The 22,536-nt window shown below is 35.2% G+C and overlaps 1 protein-coding gene across 3 annotated transcripts in view; it reads left to right on the top strand.

Annotated features, from left to right (window-relative positions):
* Positions 1-22,536, top strand: part of FSTL5 (follistatin like 5) — a 547,068-nt gene that overhangs the window by 253,052 nt on the left and 271,480 nt on the right. For all 3 annotated transcript variants that reach the window (XM_060093813.1, XM_060093804.1, XM_060093793.1), the window contains exons 4-5: positions 5,776-5,972; positions 19,048-19,168. In XM_060093813.1, coding sequence (XP_059949796.1) covers positions 5,776-5,972; positions 19,048-19,168 — 318 coding nt within the window. The remainder of the gene's footprint in view (positions 1-5,775; positions 5,973-19,047; positions 19,169-22,536) is intronic.

The raw sequence follows: 22,536 nt of genomic DNA, 5'->3' as shown, positions 1-22,536 counted from the left end.
TTAATCATTTTCATTTAACTAGTCAACAACGTTTAAGGAGATGTTAAATTAAGCCAAATCACATTGTGTGTGTGCAGAGAGTGGGAGAAATGTTATGGAACCAATGTTTCTTGTAAAATATAGTCCCTCATTCATTTAAAAACTTCTCTGTAAGACAGCACGACACCACTACACACTTATTGTAATGGTAAGTCCAAAACACTGACAACACCAAGTGCTGGTGAGGGTTTGGAGCAACAGGAGCTCTCATCTACTGCCAATGTACAGCCATTTTGGAAGACAGTTTGGTGATTTTATACACAACTAAACATAATCTTACATACAATCCAGTAATTATGCTCCTTGGGATAAGGATTTGAAAATTTAAGTCCACACAGATACCTAAACATGGATGTTTACAGCAGCTTTACTCAAAATTGCCAAAACTTGGAAGCAATAAAGATACCCTTCAGTAGGTAAGTGGATAAATAAACTGTGGTCCATGCAGACAGTGGAATGTTATTCAGTGATAAAAAGAAATGAGCTAACACGCCATGACACAAAGGAATCTTAAATGAATTGACTTCTCAGAAGCCAATCTGAGAAGTCTACATATTGTATACAATTCCAAATCTATGACAGTCTGGAAAAGGCAAAACTATGGAGACAGTAAAAAAGTCAGTGTTTGTCAGGGGTTAAGGAGGATGGAGAGATGAATAGGCAGAGAGCATAGAGGACCTTTAGGGCAGTGAAACCACTCTGTAGATACAGGTGCACACGTGTCATTATACATTTGTTAAAATCCATGGAGTATATAACACCAAGAACCCTATGTACTAATGAACTCTAATATAGGGGTTTTTTGTGACAGTGACATCACTGTAAGTTCATCAATTTTTGTGGGGATGTTGATAGTGGGGGAGTCTGTGCATATGGGGGGGCAAAGAGTACATGGAAAATCTGTATTTTCTGCTCAATTTTTCTATGAAAATAAAACTGCTCTGAAAAGTAAAGTCTATTGCTTAAAAAAAAATTCCCTCTCCATGAGGAAATCATGGCTCTTTAAATGTAGAAAGTTGTGAAGTGGTGTGTAGGTGTGCTTGTATTAGTAACTTTCCAGAAATAGAATAGTATCTGAAACATAACAGTTTTACATTAATCTTATGTGTAACTGTAAACATGTTTTAATAAGAACTTTTAAGTAAAGTTTATGTAATATAAAACAATTTACACCATTAGATTTTCCATATTTTAGTAGATACTCCAGTTAAAGTTTATTTTAATTTTGTTCAGACTACTTTTAACCAAGATAATTTTAATTCCTTCAAACACACAGTTTAACAATGAATTTAAAAATGAATTTAAATATAATAGTTTGCCATGTTGAATTTATTCATAGATGCATATTAAATCAGCATACTGAAGTTTTCATACATTCCTTATGTTATAAATGCAAAGTATTTTTCTAAAACACATTTTAGAAAATATTTACATTTTAAAAAATGTTTACATATTAAAAAGGTGTAAAAGTTTTCTTTTAACAATTGTTTAATAGTTTGAGGAAAAAACAATTCCAGTATGCATACTAATACATGAAAAGAATTGATGCTAAAATAAAAACATTTAATTTGTATCCTTTTAATTTCTAAGATTTCAGCTTATATTAGGATCAGATTAATAAAATTTGAAATATAAATGCTAAAAAGAGAAGTAATATTCTTATATACTTAGATCTGATTATTTTTATGTTGAAAAGAAATGGTACTTCTTAATGATGGATGGAAGGGAAGGATAACAGTGTAATTTCAAAGAGATAAGTACAAATTACAGGCTTTGAAAAAGTAGCGTTAAGCATAATTCATAGAAGCTATAATTTTGAGCACTTATCATGTACTATCAGATATATAAAACGTAATTATCCTCAGTTCAGTAGAGTCTTGGAGAAGCCTTGCCAATACACAGGTGAGACCATTTGAAAGTCAGAGAGTCAGAATGAGAAACATGAATCTCACAGGATATCACTTACATGTGGAATCTAAAAAAAAAGGGTACACATGAACCTATTTACAAAACAGAAACAGAGCCACAAATGTAGAAAAAAAAACTTATGGTTACCAAGGGGGAAAGCAGGGGAGGGGGGAGGGATTAATTGGGAAATTGGGATTGACATATACACACTGCTATATATAAAATAGATAACCAACAATAACCTGCTGTACAGCATGGGGTACTCTACTCAATACTCTGTAATGACCTATATGGGAACAGAATCTAAAAAAGAGTGGATATGTATATATGTATGACTGATTCACTTTGCTGTACAGCAGAAACTAACACAACATTGTAAATCAAGTATACTCTGATAAAAATTAATTAAAAAAATCAAAACAAGTGAGAACTTGTGCACATAATAAGAATACAGGAATATCATGCATGTTTTGGCCATGTGGCGTTATCAAGCATGTTTTTTGTTTCAAAAAATAGTTTAGTTGGAATAAAATTATGAATCTATTACTTAAATGAGAAAAAAAGAAAAAAAAAAAAAAAGAAAGTCAGAGATTCTGCCTTCTTCCAGACCACACAAGTCTAGGTGGATTTTAACTGCCCTAGAATCACTCTGAGTCCAGAGTCAGCACAACCCTGGAATCTGCATTCATGGGCAGGAGGATGGTATAGGTACCATCAGGTGGCGACCTCATTCCTCTTGTCCTCAGTATCTAGAACAGGCACAGCAGAGGTGATCTCTTACTGGTCTCCAAGAGCACCAAGTGAGTCCAGGAGAAGTTTTCTTTCCTTTCGCTGCCTAACACCAACAGGTGTCAGGTTTCCTTTCCTAACACCATCAGTTGATTAAATATTGAGATAGGAATCCTACCAAAGCAAACAAATCAACAAACTAAAATTTTTTAACTTCCTTCTTGAAATTATTCTTGGATGAGGCCATGATTTCTTAATATACATTGATGTTTATTTCTAAATATCTATTCTTTTTCATTAATTCTATATATTTTTATATTGATCCTTATTAAAAGGGTAGTAAACATTTAATATTTCCAAATCATCATTATGTTTTTACTCATTTTAACCCATTGTAATAGGACTTTTCCATTTATTCACTAAAATTTCCCTTTATTGTCATCAATTACCTCCAACTTAAGGAATCTAATGAGCATGTTTCATTTCTTATCTTATTTTTACTCTGAAACATTTAACATTTCATCACACCCTCTTTCTTGAAAAGTTCTTTTCTCGTTCGCTTCCTCTTCAATACTTACAGTTTTCTTGCTATTTCTCAGAAAGTCCTTTTCTTTTTCTCTCTTTCCCTTTGCAAGTTCTTTTTGCTCTACCTGCAAGTTAAGCAATGATATTGCCTGGAGTTTATTATTATATTTGTTTTTCACTTTTCAAATAATCCTTGGACAAATTTACTGAATCCATGTATAAGTTGATTTTAAACTCAGTTCTGAAGATGAGAAAAGTAGAGAATAAAGGCTAAAAGAGATATTGCCTGGGTGTAAAAATCATTGTGCTCCTTTCTAGCTCTGTAATTTTGAACAAGTTATTTAATCTCTCTGTGTCTTAGTTCTTCATCTTTAAAATAGTGATAATTATAAAGTCTTTCTTGTTGGATTGTCATGAGAGTTAAGTAATTTAATACATAAAAAGTTCCTGGCACATAGAAAGCCTGCATTACATGTAATCTATATATTAATAATAGATGTATCTATTTATTACTAAAAAAAATCTGTAACAGCGATTATTTAAAATCTCTAAATTCTACAAAACTTTACATAATTTTAGGACTGTTTATTTCACATTTCCATAGAATGTGAATGCCTTAACTGCAATGTTTTTATTTTTGTTTTCTTTGGATTTCCAGCAGCTACCTCAATACCTGGACTTGCCAGGGAATTTACAATTTGGGAAAAAGTATCTATAGAGAGAGCATGATGATGATTGTATTACTTGATTTGATCAAAATTAGAGTGTAACAACCTAAAATTGTATCTCCTCACACCAAATTTCAAATATTAGTTAAAAGGTGTTCAGCACTTAAATTCTATTTCCCATGTTCTCACCTGCTCATCATGGATGGACACAGGTCACTTCCCCCAGACTCCATCCTCCTTCCTATCAGTCAAATGAAAGGACAGGCAGGTCCAAGGTCAAATACAGAAATCCCAGGGAGGGCTGTTGGAATGGTTTTCTCCCTCTTCCTGCTGCACACACACACGCACACGTATTTGGAGCCTTTCCTCTTATGCATCGTTCACAGACACCAAAATTGTTACCTATCCCTCTGGACTTGATTACTTTTCTCTTTTGTCAGTGATTTCTGTTCTATTATGAAAACATATTCTTATTATTATTCTTTACTGAGAACAGAATAGTGCAAAATTCACTTAATTTGTGGTACAAAGTTTACATCTTGTAAAAAAAGTTCTTGACAGGATTGCTAAACACTAAAATTGCTGAAAAACAGAAGCCATTTCACTGTCTTTGAAAAACAAGATAGTCTCTCATCTCTCTGGAAGAGATTGTTTTCCATCTTGTCGGGAAAAGGAATGAGACCTCAACCCCATGCTTCTCAGACATATATTTTAACATCTTTAGAAATATTGTAGATTCTGTCACAGCTTAATTGTCAAAATGAACCACAACTGTAAAGTTAGGTTTTTTCCTAAAAAATATATTGTGAAAATTCTCAGCTAATATAATGCCTACATTTTCATTTATAAATTAAATTACACATTGTATTTTCTGTATACATTTTATATCACATTTATTATCAATAGTAAGCACATTTCATTTCAATGTGTTATAAAGACATCAGCATGGGGACTACTGTAAGAAAAATCCTTTGTAAAATAATGATGTAAAGATATTAGAGCAATTGCAGTTATTTTTGAAGATATTAAGCCAAGCAACTATTTCCATTAACTATGAAGTTCCCAGTATTCTGCTGGTTATTTTATGGGAGATACTGAAAATCTGTAATGTGTATTACTTCAGTAAGCTCATACTTTAGCTGTGGAAATGAAATTGACAGGTTAAGACTTTAAGATACAAAATGGAAACATATTTCATATTATACACCAAGACTCTAAACAGAGAAATAGATGAATATCAGAAAAATAAGTTAATAAATAAACTTTTGGAAGAAAACAAATATGAGCTTAGCATCATTAAAAATAGAATCAAGAAAAAGTGTAAATACACACACACACACAAACTTCTTCAAAACAAATCCAAATGTAAAAAATATATATATTTCCAATTAAAAACTTGCTATACTCTTTTGGAGCCAGATTATATATATATATATATATATATATATATATATATATATCTCAGTTTAAGCACAAAATCCAGCACAATCTAACCCTTTGTTTGGGTGAGTCATTTCATCTCCCTGAACCTCATGTTCAAAACCTGTGAAATTATCACTATAGACATGTATAGTGAGGAGTTAAACTAAGGTAGTGTATTTAAACATTGGAGCCAATTGAAGCTATCATGTTTTTCTATGTACATTCATAGAATCAATGACCTTGTCATCGAGAAAACACACAGTATTTGTGTCTTTATTGGATTTGATACTAATGAAAATTTTCTATCCTCTCATGTAAATAGCCCATTCTTTTTTCCTTGTGCAAGTAGTAAAGTATGCAATAGAAACATAAATATTATGTACAAAGTATGTTATCTACTAGAGATCAGCTTAAAACTTTAATAAAATAAATGATTCCTTTCTAATAATATTGTTTTGAAAATAACTTAGTTCTTTTGTTACAGGAGATAACTGCGAGGCCACTGAATACAGCAAGATGAAAAGCATGTTTTTAGATTTACAAAATCAAAAATATGTTACACAAGACAATGAAAACCCTAACGGTGATGACGTATTTCGGAAGAAGTTGCTGGTGGATCAAATGTTTAAATATTTTGATGCTGACAGTAATGGACTTGTAGATATCAATGAACTAACTCAGGTAAGATTAATGACTAAATTAACAAGCTAATTTAAGTATAGCATATGCAATATATTTACATTTGTGTGAATGTATGCTATATAAATAAAAATATTTTTATTCATATAATTTGATTATAGACATAAAATATTTTTAAGAGAAAAAATTGACTACTCTATCAGCAGTATTAATTTTAAGTAACATTTATATGATGTTGTACAATTTAAAAGAGATACCTACTTTGGCAGGTTTCTATACCTTAAATACCTAAAGGAATTGCCAGTTCTCTCTTATAGAATTTATAAAATATCTCCAGATATATCCTGGAGCTCTTGTAATGTTTAATTTTCTATCAGTCAATGGAAGCTTATTTATCTGGTATTCAAGGGCATTACTGAACAGCAATTGAGTACATCTATAACATATTGTAAATAAGTGATTTAAGAAGGTATTCAATTATTGACCTACTCCAGTACTTTTTTAATTATCAAAGATCAGGTATATTAAATCTGATTTTAATATTATGTCAACATTATTAAATTTCATTTCTTTGAAAATTGCCACCAAAATGATACATATAGACAAATTGTTATTAAAGAGAAGAGAATATTTTAATACACAAAAGTTCTTTATGTGAGCCATTTTGGAAAAATAGAAATATTTTAATGTGTGTGTTACTGAGACAGACTGCTGAAGGAAATTGAAATACCCAGATTTAAGAACGTAAATTAGTTGTGGATAGTGATGGAAATGTAAAATGATGGACATAAGATTTCTCCACAAATATATATAGGTTTTTAGGGAGCAAAGGAGAGAAGAAGCCACTCCAGGGCGACTAGGAAATTGGTGATAGCCCTGAGGAGTGTTGCTGAGTCCATGGTAATTCCTATAGTGGATCTTAAGGTGGATTTTGCTGCTGTGCTTAACAGGAAATATAGTTTTCAAAAAAAAATCAGTTGTCTATTTCCACAACATCATGCCCTTCATATTTCATATTTAATTTTATGGCTTACTTAAAATATCCAACAATGTGGAATATCGGTCTTATTATGCAAGTATTTCAAGTTTTAGGATAGTGTAACTTAGTTTAGAGACTTCATATCAAAGTGACCTTGTGAGCAAATTGACTTGTCATTCTAGGTATTTAAAAAACACACCGTTTTCATTATCTTCTTTAATTCAGCTTACATTTAATGAGTAGTTACTAAGTCCCAGGCCCTGGGATTCAAGGAATGAAACTCTGGAATTTTAAGGTAAAGTTAGAAAACTTTTAATTAAGATATTCATGTTGTCATACCTGTCATAATTTATTTTTCAAGAATGAAACTCTTTAGAATTTTACATTTCTAGTAAAGAAATGATGTAATTCAGTTAAAATGGATTTATAATTAAGGCATGTCACTTGGATCTATGCATGTTTGACATATTCAAATATATTGTGTTTTTAGTTTTGTTTCTTACTTTTTAATTTTATAATAGTTTTTAGTTTTCATTAACATGTCTACACTACTTTAACTGCTGGTTGGGTATGACACATGATCTGACCAAATCTAGGACCCCCTTCTGAGTCCAAAGAGAAAATTGCTCATCACTGGAAAATGGCATTGACAGCACTCACCTATAATTGTTTCAAGTTTCTGCTACATCCAAGTTTATATTAGTTTCCTAGGGTGGCCATAAGAAAGTACCCCAAACTGGGTGGCTCAGACAACCTCTCTGTCAGTTCTGGAGGCTCAACGTCTGAGATGGAGGTGTTGGCAGGGCTATGCTCTATCTGAAGCCTCTTGCGGGGGGGAGAGTCTTTTCTTGCCCCTTTAAGCTGCCGGCAGCGCCAGGCATTCCTTGGCTTGTAGGTGCATCACTCCAGTCCCTTCTTCTGCAGTCAAATAGCTTCTCTCTGTGTATTTGTTTTCACATCATTTTGTCCCTTCTTCAAAGGATACCAGTCATATTGGACTGAGGGTCCACCCTACTCTAGCAGGACCACATCTTACAGTATCTAATTACATCTTCAATGACCCTATTTCCAAAAAAGTTTACATTCTGAAGTCCTCAGGGTTAAGACTTGAACATATATTTGGGGAGGACAGAGTGCAACCCATAATAAAGTCATCTGCTAAAGCATTTCGTTTTGTTTTTCCTGTTACCTTTGATTTGGATTTGCTTTTGCATCTGAAAAGTGCCCTTCCAGTTCATCTGAAAGTTATCATGTGAGAACAGAAAGGATCTTCAGAATCCTATTTATATGTTGACCATCCACAAGGTACAGGCAAGGAAGGATCTGGAGAAGTAATATTTACTAACCCCTGAAGACATGCCCCAGTACTTCCTTCAGCTTTATAGATTGGAAATGTTAGCATCTCATCTGTCAGCAATCAGCTATGAAAAAACCAGAAGGTTGTAACTGACGCCATGGAAAATATATAATACATCTTTAGCTCTTACAAGCATAAATATTGTTTTTGACTTGTGTCTTTTTAGGTTACAGGTGCTTTTAAAGAACTTGTATTCCAAGTATTATAATATTAAAGTCAATAATACATATGACTTTAAAAATCAGCTTGGAAACATATAATATCATCACTTAATATCAAGTTTCAAAATAATTTAAATTAAAAGAGAAAAAGGGGAATGCATCTTAATGGTGTTCTTCTAATAATTTACAAGCTATTATTAGCAGAAATGTAATCTGTAATTCCAAGATACTGCCAATGACAAGTAAAAATTGACAGACATAATTTGGCTTTGAGGTTTTATAAATTCAGCATAAAATCTGGGTGCCCATGTTCTGTTCACACTCCACATAATGAATATATATTCTAAAGCTTCTCTTGCAGAGTTTCAAGTAAATTAGAAACTAGAGGTAGTTGAGAGAAGAAAGAGATAATAAAAAGCAATAGTTAAAGGGGGTAAGATTTATAGTATCACAGTTTAAGAACTTTGATTATAGAACCTGGACTCATATATACTACTTAATTCCTGTGCAACCTTTAGCAAATGACCCAAACTCTCTGTGTCCCAACTTCCCTTTCTACATATTGACAATGATAATAACACCTAGTATGTAAGCTGGATGTGATATTGATATTATTTTGAAAATGTAGATTTCTTAGAAACATAACTAGCACATAGAAAACATGATGTAATTGTTAGCTCTAATTAAATTTTCCAATCTAAGTTTCCTGTTCATACTGTGGAAGATAATGGAAATATAAAAAGGGCACACATGCCTGAGTTAGTGGATGAGCAACTGATCAATATTTCCATCCAGTTCATCCTTTGCATTTTTTAATGTTTACAATCGGCTGATAGGTGAGAACAAATCGACCATTATAACCCAGAAATCTATGTACACATTATTAAATATGCAAGCATTTTTTTTTTTTTTTTTTTTTTTTTTGCTGTACGCGGGCCTCTCACTGCTGTGGCCTCTCCCGTTGCGGAGCACAGGCTCCGGACACACAGGCTCCGCGGCCATGGCTCGCGGGCCCAGCCGCTCCGCGGCATGTGGGATCTTCCGGGATCGGGGCACGAACCCGTGTCCCCTGCATCGGCAGGCGGACTCTCAACCACTGCGCCACCAGGGAAGCCCTAAATATGCAAGCATTTTAATACCAATTTTCACAATGAAAAAATGTTTCTTACAAAAAAAAGAAAAATAGTTTGGTTATTCCAAGAAATTAGGAAAAATAAATGGTAGCATGTTTTATTTATTTATTCATTTATTTATTTTGCTCATATCATTTGAAGTACTCATCTGCTTATCTCACGTAGCTAGTATGAATGTTGTTAAATCCTGAGTTCTAGGCTAGAGACAAGTACATGGCATCATTCTGCAACCACTGTGATGTTGGGCATTTTTCTCCAGAGTATATGGTGCCCCTGTCTTTACAGATATGATGTTAAATTGAACTAAACTTAAAATAAATATCATATATATTTTGTTTTTAAGATGCTGATATATATTATACTGAAATATCCTTACCTGTCAAACTGTAAAATACCTAGTTTTGTGCAGTTTTTTATTGCCCATAAAACCAAGTTATAAGAAATAATTGAAAGCAATATCTTGATTAAGACAGACATAGATGTATTATGAAAGAAACAATATGCTTTAATTGACTATATTTTACAATTTAAATATTTTTAAAAATATATAAGTCCTCAGTTAGTATAGTACAGTAACTGAGTAATGATAATGGTAGTAGTAATTGTAATAATACTATTACGTTTCTATAATCCAGATGTCTGTCATTCCCTTTGCATTTCTCTTTGAGCTACACACACACACACACGCACACACACACACAACCCATTTGCAAAAAGCAATATGTACTTGGTTGAATGACTGAAGATGTATAGGGTGGTAGAGGATGGGATTATATCACATATTACACAAATCACACATTGAAATCCAGTTTAGATGAAGCACTTTGTACACTTTTCCTTTCCCTGTGCTCTGTCCAGATCATGCCTTGCATTTTCTGTACCGCAGATGCAGGACCCAAGTCTATCTCTTAGTTTCAACTCCTTAATTTTCCCTGGGGCTCCAAATTCCTTATCACTCAAAACAATATAGTTCTGTTTTATTTATATTCTCCCCCTAAATGTGTATAACCAAATACATCACTTTCAATAGTTACCAACATCTATGTGACTTTCTTAAAAACTAATGGCAGGGCCTCCCTGGTGGCGCAAGTGGTTGAGAGTCCGCCTGCCGATGCAGGGGATACGGGTTCGTGCCCCGGTCTGGGAGGATCCCATATGCCGCGGAGCGGCTGGGCCCGTGAGCCATGGCCGCTGAGCCTGCGCGTCCGGAGCCTGCGCGTCCGGAGCCTGTGCTCCGCAACGGGGGAGGCCACAACAGTGAGAGGCCCGCATACCGCAAAAAAAAAAAAAAACTAATGGCAAGTTATAGAATATAATAACACCAACATCAAAAACCGATATCTGCAAGAGGGAGGAGATATGGGGATATATGTATACGTATAGCTGATTCACTTTGTTATATGGCAGAAACTAACACACCATTGTAAAGCAATTGTACTCCAATAAAGATGGTAAAAAAAAAAAATAAGGCAATATCTGGCACAGTCTTTCCTTTGGCAAATAAGTCTTCAATCCCTGAGACTAGTAGAAATTCTTATCTTCTACCTTCTGCCTTATTTTTTATACTCTCAGAGCCAAGTGAAATCCCACATCTATCTCTTTCCTCAAGTGTGTATGATGTTCATTTTCACCCTTGGTGAGGATTTTTGCCTTCCTGAGGGACATGGGGTTGGATGACAGGGGAGAGTGTGGGAGCATTTTTACAGGAACAGAACAGTTCATCACTCTCTCCTCTCCCATATACGTGTCTTAATTACTATATGACAAAGGTAATATTTCAATCACATTTAAAGTATTTGTTGAGCATTTTTGTTTTAAAATGTCTATTCTCTCTTTATTGACAATGGTAAATGGACATTTAATTTACTTTGGTCTAGGCAGCCCTGTATCTTTTCTTAAATCTGTGCTATACTGCCTGGATCCTATTCAGAATGAGCTGGTAGAACTGAGTGGTCTCAGCCAGTAACCAGTTCTATGCACTAAAGGCAAAATCAAATGTTCTGGCTCTTCCCAAAGACCAGGCTGATGGTGTGAAAACTTGCTTGTTTGGTGTTCTCTCTTAGTTCCATTCCCCAAATCTAAACAAGTGTCTGAGGTTCATCTCTATTATCTGTATCTCTCTCCTGCTTCTCTTAAATTGCCTTCTCCAACAGCAAGAATTCAGGGCTCTCTTTGGGTCTATGGTGAAATCTGAGCTTTACTAATTCTTGCTTCAGTGAAAATTGTCCTTGTAGCAATATGCTCCAAATTTGCTTAATATTCAAATGTATGTCTCACAGGATAATAGCTCACTGAAAAAGCCTTAACAAATGTAAAGTATAGACTTTATTTGAAACATAATAACAAACAGGGTTTCTCCCCTAAGTATTGTGTACGTGACTAGTGTGGTCAGGCACTCAGCTACATAGTAACACATTTATGGTTTTAAGAACATATGTTATTCCAAAACAGACCTGTAATGCTTGAAATAAGGATTTCAGGATGAAGTGACATAAGGTATGATTACATTCCTTTTGGCAGGCTGGCATGTAGAAAAAGGTTATTGGAAGAGAGAAGGTTAATGATCATTTGCTATGAAAAGAAGCATAGAACTCTTCCTGGTGGTTTATTCATATGCATTTTGAAGTTTCTGGGGATATTGATAAAGAGTTAAGGTAGATAGAAATTTTGTGAATTGAGGGGTAAATTATTGGTGAATTATGGGGAGAGAATAGGAAAGAATTATGTAACTGAATGACCTGACATTCAAAGGAGTAGCTTCTATTTATCATCCATCCGTCTGTCTATCTACCTATCTATCTATCATCTATCTATCTATCTATCTGATGAAAGAAAACTCATTTGGGAGGAGGAAGAAATCCAGAAGTGCCAATAGGGAAGCATTTAATTTTTGACCATCTTCCTCCCATTGAGGTAGAATGGACGTGAGAAAAAAATTAGTCTCCAATTGTTAAAATTATTGGACAAATGGTTTTCTTAAGGAGTAGCCAGATTTTCTTAAAGTCAGCATGGTGAAGAACATGTTTCCTTAAGAAATAGAAGCCAAAAGATTTTCTGATCAGAGAGCAGGATTTACAGAGGATACTATGATGGGTTTTAGTTGGAAAGGAAATGAGATTAGGTCAGATTGGGAAGTGTGCAGAGCAATATGGGAAGACTTGGATTTTATAGGGTCACAGAGGTAAACCAGGGTTTGAAGCACAAGGGAATTTGTATAAATTGTCCCTTTGAGAAAGGACAACTACTTCTTGCATCATGGTTCCTCAGAGTAAAATGAGGGGATACATACACAGACTTCACTCAGCAGAATGGCACCCTTGAGTTTATTAGCAATATTAAAAGATAAACTGAAGCATATTAAAATGTTGAGTTTATCTGAGCAAAAATCCATTCAAATCTGGCAACACCATACCAAAAGTGGTTAGAAGCATTCTGTGGAGGGGAGCTAGGGAAAACTTTTATAGAGAGGAGGTGAAAGCAAAGTAAGGAAAGTCCTAATTGGCTACAGATTAAAGCCTAGTCGTTAGTGCTTGGTTGTCCTTAGGTTTTGATTTCATAACCATGAGGCATTTACAGGTTTAGGGGTTGGTTGTATTGTATGTGCCAAGGCATTAGAGCCAACCTCAGCTTAAAATTCACCTTGTTTAATTTAAGAGCAGCCTACATAGAGTTCTTGAAGTGAAATGGTGCTAATGGCTTGGCAAATGTGTTCCTCAGCCTTCTCCCCATTTCATAAAATAACCACCCATGGAGTTTAAGTATGCAAAGTCATTCCCTTGTGAGTCTGAGTTTAAACTAGCAGCTGTATTGAGTATATTGATTTAGCTTTTTTCTTCATTTAGATTCTGTCATCTTAATAAGCTGATTCACATTAGGAATACATATTAGAATGAAATATTTCCTTAATGTGCACACATGACAACAGTTTATTAAAATAATAAAAAGAACTACTTGTTCTCAGGATTTAGATTATTATGTTATATATATTTGACTTAAAGAGCCATTTGCTCAATGACTACCTTATGTGAATTCATTTACAAAATTAAAAAAGCAAGAATAAATAACGCTAGATATTTTTAAGCTAACAGGATAAGCATGGTGCTCATGTCTTTGCAGACTTTGTACATATCCATTTTCTTTAAAATTTATTAGAACTGTTACATAGGGAATGGACAGTTAGTCTTTATTTTGAGTTGTTAAGCCTATTACAATTTTAAAGATTTTTAAAGGGGTTCTTGTAGCTAGTCAACATATTTATGTATAATGAGATTGGTAAGAATTGTTTTACCCCATAGATAAAATGCTATTTTAGTGGAAACAAACTAAATGCAAATAAATAAGCATTTGTTTGGGTAGAGGAGGAGATAAGTGAGGACTGTCTGGGAGTGCCATTGTAATTAATCCTATTCAACATTTACAAACCCCATAAACCTGTCAGGTATACAAAATAAGGCAGCAGAAACCAGGTGTTAAAATGGCATTGGCAATGCCAGTAGGTAGATCATAACAGCAACAATTAGCACTTAAAACAGAAAGGTAAGACCTGTATTGTTGGGTTATGTGTAGCTCAGGGCTCCAATTACTAAACAGTAATTTCAATTGTAGCTGGAAACCTTAGTAAGTAGTTTCAAATATTCTTTTTTTTTTGCCTTAACTCTTCATAGTATCATAAGACAACTTGAAAATTAAAATTGTTTTAAATTTTTTAAAAATATATTGTTTGTATCATCTTTCCTTTAGAATGTCAAAGTATATTAAAAATGTTGGCATTCATGTTCAGAGAATCCCTGTGAGCCATATAGAATGCCTTAAAACTAAAATAGTTTTCATCCCACCGATGGTTTAATAATTTTATCTCTTCAGCTAGTCTTTCAAAATAAATGATGGTCCTAATGATTTTTTAAATTTCTTCTAATGTGTTAAGCGTATTACAAAACCTAAAAGGAAACTTAGAATATATGATTATTTTATGCAATTCTTTTCTTTTAATACACCAATTGCAGGGTAGCATCAGTTATATATGATTAAACCATTATAATTTGTAATATTAATTATTTACCCTCTGTCCTTTCACATTATTTATTTTTAAGTGCTGTTGATCATCCATAATTATCTTGTTTTTTCAATTGATTACATGTTCCCACTCACCGTTTCTAGAATATTAACTCCATAAGGGAGTCATTCTTACTTCCTAATTAATCTCCAGTCCCTAGAACTATTCTTGGCATATGGTGTTTGTAAAGAAAGGAAAGAAAGAGGGATGGAGGAAGGGAGAGAGGGAGAAAGGAAGAAAGTGGATAAGAAGTAGTCTGGAGAACCAAGTAATAGAAAAGCCAACCTATATTGATGTGGGAGAAACTTAAAAGCCAGTGCCTTGAGATGTGTATTGTTACCACAGGAGTATATTTATTTTCTGAGCCTTGGAATGTAATCTACACATTTGTCAAGTAAAGGACTGAATATATCTACCTCTTCTTAACTTCACAAACGTGATGGACTTTCTTTAAAATAGAGGATCACTGAGCTCTAACTCTACTAAGACCATTGTGGTTCTGACACGGGCATGATTAGTTTGCGAAAAATAGTTTCAAAGGATGAAGAAGAGCTCAGATTACTTGAACATATTATCAACTGAAAAAAAATGCACAACGTGAGAGCTGTGAGTTAAGTTTTATTTGGGGCAAAATGAGGACTATAGCCCGGGAGACAGCATTTCAGACAGCTCTGAGAAACTGCTCCAAAGATTTTGGGGGACAGGTCAGTATACATGTGACTTTGGTGAAGAGGGAGTACATGTAATCAAGCACATATTTTTTGCAGAAGGTTTCTGCTGGTCTCGTGAAGGTCACTCGTCATGAGGAGCAGATGTCACCACAAAGGATTTTAGTGCTTTTCTAGATATGAAGAGATGCAAGAATTGAGCTCATAAAATCGGCTCCTGAAAATATGTAACTATTTGGAGACCTGTTCTGCCAGTTTTTCGCAGAGCACAGAGGGCCTCATTTCTGATCTCCACCTGAACTCCTTTCAGGGGGTGTTGAAGGTCAGCAGCTGCAGCAGCGCATGATTTCATCCTTGCAGAGGCAGATGGCAAGTGCCCGTTAGTAGTTGTCAGTATGAGTGGTATATTTCATGAGTTCATCTTTTCTCCTACTCCACCAAGGAGAGGAAAGAACAAGACACAAAACTGGAAGATTAGACTCCTCTGTCTTCCTACCCCCTACACAGATGGTCTCATTACCATGACCTGACTTGAGACCATCAAAATCAACTACATGTATCTTATTGCTTTTATGAGAGTGAATATAATAACCTTGGATGTCCAAGTCATGCCTTATCCCCAGAAATCTAATAACCATACATCTCTTAGCAGGGAGACAATCCTCTACATCTACCGCTGGCACTTTCTATTTCTCTTTCCAGTTTTATTTATCTTTAGATAAGTTATTGTCATCTGAGATTCTGTGTAGTGTACAGGCATGTCTCAGAGATATTGCAGTTTGGTTCCAGCCTACCACAATACCGCAATAAAGCAAGTCACATACTTTTCATTTGTTTGTTTCCTAGTGCATATAAATTTGTTTACACTACACAATATTTTAGTAAGTGTGCAATAGCATTATGTTTAAAAAAACAATATACTTACCTGAATTAAAAAAATACTTTGCAAATGAAATTATGCCTGGCCTCCTAGACTAAAGTTTCAACCTAAGATACTTCAATGACAATATATTCAGTGAGTCTGGCCTTGTCAAGAATCTCTAGTTCAGATGTAACATGTGCATTTTGAGGAAGCTCCAGTGGGAAGTCTTTGGAACCAGAGCCAGAAGATAAATGAAATAAATGTCCTACAAGTTTGGATCCCCAGCACAAGAGTGCTTAATGTATTACTACTTCTATTTTGTTTTATACTTTCTTTCCCCGAGTCACACATTCAGCTTGTTAAGGCTATCAGAACTCCAAATATCTGAAGCAATTTTCCCAGGCTGGTTAAAAGGTTTATAGGAAAGTATCTTCCGCATTTGGAACACCCCAGAGTGTGCCAATGCTCCCATCAAGAAACAAAGGAGAGAAAAAGTTACTAGGAAGCATGTCTTAAGTAAGCTATTTCATTGACCAAAAATGGACTAAATGAGGAAAACGTGTATTTAAAATATGGAAGAATGAGGGAGTGAATCACCTCTCCCCTGTGCATGGGCATGGCCAAGTGTCAGTGAACAAGGATTTTTATAAAAAGCTCACTAGCCAGGACCATGCACTTTTCTAAAGCACACTCATTAAAACAACATATCCAGCTTGAGTTTTGTAATCATGATCAAATCAAGTTCAAGATCAAATCAAAAGCAAGCTAGTCTTATGCCAAAACCAGTTTCAAGGAAAAAAGTAGGAGTCTGTTCTCTTGGTCTATACATGATTTAACTTGAGTGAAATATTAGAACAGAAATAAATATGAGACATACACTACAATGATGAAAGCTTCTCCCCCAACTTTCTGTTCCATCGTTTCACAAACAGGTACTTGACTAAAAGTCACTAAAAATAGTATTAAAATATCTGACCAAATCCTGGTGTCACTGCATCCTAAAAATTACTTCAGTGCTGGCACTGCAGGTCTTTAGGAAGTGTATAATGAGGTAAGATCAAACACACTGCCCCTCCGCTACCTGGGAAAATTCACTTCCCATTATCTAACAAATAAGAGATGGAGAGTGGCTGAGAGCTCCGTTGCTTTCTAAACAGAAAAGCAGTACTTGTTTCCCCATCAGGCTTATAGGAGAGATAGCTTCAGACATTAGATAGTTTTGTTAATCCTTAGTGCTAAAGCCTAGGGCTTTAATCCACACTATTGACAATAAGCATTTATAAGGAAAGCAGATAAATCATTCACTTTTCCCCCCTTCTAAGGCAGCAAATGCCAGCTTAGCCAATGAAATTTGAATCCAGTAAAAAAGAAGAGAGAACACATAATGTGTAAAAGTCGTATTTAGCAGTGCAAGTGCTATCATTGCATGTCACCACTCAGGTGGCTACAGGAGGGGCTGGAGCTTCTAGTGATCCAACGGCTAAGCTCCATCCTCAGAGCTGTCTCTGCAGCTCATCCAAGCACAGGCATAACAACTTCTAACTTATGGATGTTCCATAAAAGGTTAAAAATAGCTCTTTAGAAATTCCTATCACCAATCCGCCATTGCTGTGACAAAGCTTGAATCATCCTGCTCTACCAAAAGAAATAATAAAGCATCATGAATATACAACTATAATGTGCACAAGCTGGTGTGGAAATCTGCAGTGAATTATTATAATGAGAAGCACATTAAATAAAAATCATTATTTTTAACTTTGATTAGGTCTGAATGTATACTGTATATCTTGCACTTGACGATATGTGTGTGTATAAGCATATACGTGTTTTTATAAGTCTGCACAGCAACCAGGAGAGATAGAGGTTACTATCTTTAATTTCTGATTGAGAAAAGGTTGAGTGATTTGCCAGATATTATAGAACTATTAAGTGGCCTTGGCATGGTCTGAACCCCCCTAGCTGGCTGACTTCAGAGTCTGTGTTTCGTGATTGCACCAACTTAAAAAAAAAAAAAAAAAAAAAAAACACGGGGAAGCAAAGCTCCAAGCAATATGAACCAATCCCTCTGTGGACAAATATGAAAGACTGTGGACACAGCTATGCAGCTACCCAGAATGAAAAGGAATGTTTGAAAAATCTTGCAGACCTCTTTTACCAGACAGGCTATATCTGTCTGGTAAAAAACAGAGTATAAAAAAGCTACTGCCCCAGTCCATGGAACAGAGCACAGAATAGAAAAGCAGTCTGGTGATTTTCCTCACCCATGCTTGGGTAGGTTTCCATCATCAATCAGTGCATTAATTCTATCTGGCTCCTGGAAACAGTCATTTGTTGAATAGCTCCTTTGTGACCCAGGGAGTTAATTCAGAACACCAAATGCCTTCATTTCCAGCTGGGGAGGAGTTTAGGCAGAAGAGAAAAAAAATACTAACTTCATTTTTTACAAATAATAGGAAGATGAAAGTTGGACCAAATTTCCTCACTCTTTTTGTTGGAGAAGAGCTGTTCTATTTTGACATGGGTCACTGAGACATTGGAGGAAATTTTCATGTGCAGGTATTTCCTTGAGTCAATATAAGTGGAGCAAAGGAAATGACTGAAATACAAAATTGTCCTTTTAGTGTTCAGATTTTCTGGGTCCTACTGGGAGATATTTGTATTAGAAAATTTAGGCTAAATTCTAAGTACGTATCTTAACGTCAAAGCAACTAAGTCAAATTTATAAGTATATCTTTGAAACAGTTGAAAATAAATGTCCAGTAACTGAAAACCCAGGTTTCTCATAGGTTCAGTTCTTTGCCCAGCTACAGATTTAAATTGGCTATTAAGTGATTTACATATAATTAATTATACTGTAGAAATGTTAAGACAGATATAATTGCATGAATTTAATTTTCTTGTCAGGTGATAAAACAGGAAGAACTTGGCAAAGACCTTTCTGATTGTACTTTGTATGATCTACTGAAATATGATGATTTTAACTCAGACAAGCACCTGGCTCTTGAAGAATTTTATAGAACATTCCGTGAGTATAAGATTCATTCTCTAATTCCTCTTTGTACTTTTTCCTGTTTCTTTACCCAATATGGTGTGTTTGCTTGATCTCAAAGTACAGACTGTTTCTTAAGAGAAGTGATATAACAGATAATTTAAGTGTGTGGCTGTATTGAAACGAATGTAAAAGCTAAGGGAGTTATAGTTCTAAAATGCAGAGCTGGAAATGTTTGATAACATTTGCTATCAGTTCCTATTGATTCTAGTTTAAGATATTAATTCCACAATGACGCTTCCAAGGTTATTTTAGAGTAGGAACAGCACTTCACTGTCACCATATATCAAAAACTAATTATTTACATAATGGCAATTTTTTTTATTTTATAGAAAAACCAAAGTTGATTAATAGATAACGTTTGCATATACATTAACAACAATAATTAGCATAAGAACTGAAAATTATATTTATGTTAAGATACTTTGGAATCAATTATATATGTTTAAAATGCTTAAACACTTCTTAAAATTTAGTATACTTTATAGAGCAAAGTTGTAAAGATGATTTGGTTTAAAAAGTTGTATGACAGGGCTTCCCTGGTGGCGCAGTGGTTGAGAGTCTGCCTGCTGATGCAGGGGACACGGGTTCGTGCCCTGGTCCTGGAGGGTCCCACATGCCGCGGAGCGGCTGGGGCCGTGAGCCATGGCCGCTGAGCCTGCGCGTCCGGAGCCTGTGCTCTGCAACGGGAGAGGCCACAACAGTGAGAGGCCCACATACCATAAAAAAAAATTTTTTTAAAGTTGTATGACAGGTTATTCATTAAAAATAATTCAAAGAGGGGCTTCCCTGGTGGTGCAGTGGTTGAGAATCTGCCTGCCGATGCACGGGACACGGGTTCGAGCCCTGGTCTGGGAAGATCCCGCATGCCACGGAGCAACTGGGCCCATGAGCCACAACTACTGAGCCTGCGCGTCTGGAGCCTGTGCTCCGCAACAAGAGAGGCCGCGACAGTGAGAGGCCCGCACGCCGCGAAGAAGAGTGGCCCCCGCTTGCCGCAACTGGAGAAAGCCCACGCAGAGCAACGAAGACCCAACACAGCCAAAAATAAATAAATAAATAAATAAATTTAAAAAATATTATGTTTATTAAAAAAATAATAATAATTCAAAGAAAAAAGACTAAGAGGCAAAAAACAGAAGGGAAAGTTTTGGAGCTGCGTGTAACAGAAAGAGAAAAAAATACTAAATTAACTGTTTGGTATTTGAAAATCACCAAGTAATCAAAGTTAAATGAGATTTTAGATAGATAGATAGATAGATGATAGATAGATGGATAATCTTATATATATATATACATATATATATATATATTTTTTTTTTTTTTTTTTTTTTTTTTTTTTGTGGTACGCGGACCTCTCACTGTTGTGGCCTCTCCCGTTGCGGATCACAGCCTCCGGACGCACAAGCTCAGCGGCCATGGCTCACGGGCCCAGCTGCTCCGCGGCATGTGGGATCTTCCCAGACGGGGGCACGAACCCGTGTCCCCTGCATCGGCAGGCATACTCTCAACCACTGCGCCACCCGGGAAGCCCTCAATATTTTTATATGCACTCACATATATAGGACTTTCCAAATATATACATATGTATATATTTCTTTTTTCCAAAAAGGCAGGAAATAAGATATGTACTTGGTGTAAAAAGATACTTTTTGGGTTATGCCTCTGTCGTCCATCAGTTGTCTGATATTGGAAAAATTACTTAAATCTCTGAAAATTCATATAAATAAGGATAGTAGTTACCACATGATCATTTTATATTAAAACACTGAATTATATTTTATGTAATATTTGATACTAGCAAAGAAATAAATGTGAAATAGTTGCATGTTACAAAGCTATAAGGCAAGATGTCAGTATGCTCTTCAGATTTAATTAGACTGCATTTCCACTTTAAATTGCAAGCAGAGTACAAGATGGGATATCTCGGTAAACAGTTAATCCTTTAAAGTGTGTCACAAGGCTAGACAACTTTTCAAAGATAACAAGAAAGCAGCATTATCATTCAATGATTATATGAAGAAACTGAAACACAGAGAAGTTAAGAACCAAGTGGCTGAGTTTATTATCAGACCTATGCCAAACCAGTTAAGAAGTCTATGTGTTTGCCACTAAACTTCACCCTGTAGTAGGCGTTGTTTTGTGTGCTTAGGATGACAGGAATATTATGGTTTATGAGGAAAAATTGTTTACCTTATATTGTATTATATTATATACTATCATGTAAAATACAAGGGGATGAATGTCATAGGAAGGCCTACATAAAATATAAAGTGAACTAAGAATATAACCTCCAGCACTGGGAATCAAGGAGAGTTTATGAAAGTAGTAGCAATTGAATGGGTCTTCAGGATGAGTGGATTTGGACTTTAGGGGATGAGAGATGGAAGATGGACAAAGAGAAGAGTATCAGGGAGGAAGAAATTTTCCTCTACCCTTCTGGGTCCTTTTGGCTGGTCTAAGAATCAAGTTCACATAAGGCAGATTAGCAGGAGAAAATCAAAATTTAATAACATGTATACATGGGAGAGACCCAGGAAAACTGGGTAACTCACCAAAATGGCTGAAACCCTCACCTTAAATACCATTTTCAGCTAAAGACAAAAGAGGATGTTGAGGTAGGGGTTTTGTGCTTCAAAGGGGAGGAAAGCAATACACATGGAGATGGAAAAACAAGTGTTTGGTAAATGAATGTTCTCTCAGCCCTGCACAAACAATGGGACACAGAGAGAAATTTTAAGAAGCAGACTTTGCTGAGTTCTTTTATGTCCATACCCCTAGTTCATACTATGGTAACCTGTGGTGATAGCTCCCTTCCTGGAAGAGGTCCTCTGTCCTCTTTCTTTTAGGCAGTTGGGCGAAAGTTGAAGTTACTCTCCAAGTCTTTTGGGCTTTGATTGTTTTCAGCTTGAAATAATATTAATACCAAAGACACATTTTGGGGTGGCAGTTTTGCTCCCCTACATCGGCATAAATAAAATCTCTACTGCATGATACACCAGAGTATTTAGAGAAACTAGTCCAACCAGAAGATCTCTTCCAGGTCTGAAAGTCTATGGAAATATATCAATTATCATTACTATTTTACTAATTTATTTTATTAAACAAGCAGTCTAATCTACCATCTCCTATCCTCCACTCCCATAATATGAAGATACATGGATATGGCTAAATAAAAGTAGTTGAAATCTATAGCAATAGCATAAAATATTTTTAATGGTATACAAACTATCAAGCATCAATAAGAATTAAATTGTATGTTTACATAGGATTTTTATTCAAAATATTGTTAATGGTGGAATAGTGGAGCTAGAAACTAATAAATACAATGAAAATAACGTGTG

Source organism: Mesoplodon densirostris, chromosome 1, assembly GCF_025265405.1.
Source record: "Mesoplodon densirostris isolate mMesDen1 chromosome 1, mMesDen1 primary haplotype, whole genome shotgun sequence".
Taxonomy (NCBI): domain Eukaryota; kingdom Metazoa; phylum Chordata; class Mammalia; order Artiodactyla; family Ziphiidae; genus Mesoplodon; species Mesoplodon densirostris.
This window is presented reverse-complemented; position numbering and strand designations above follow the sequence as displayed.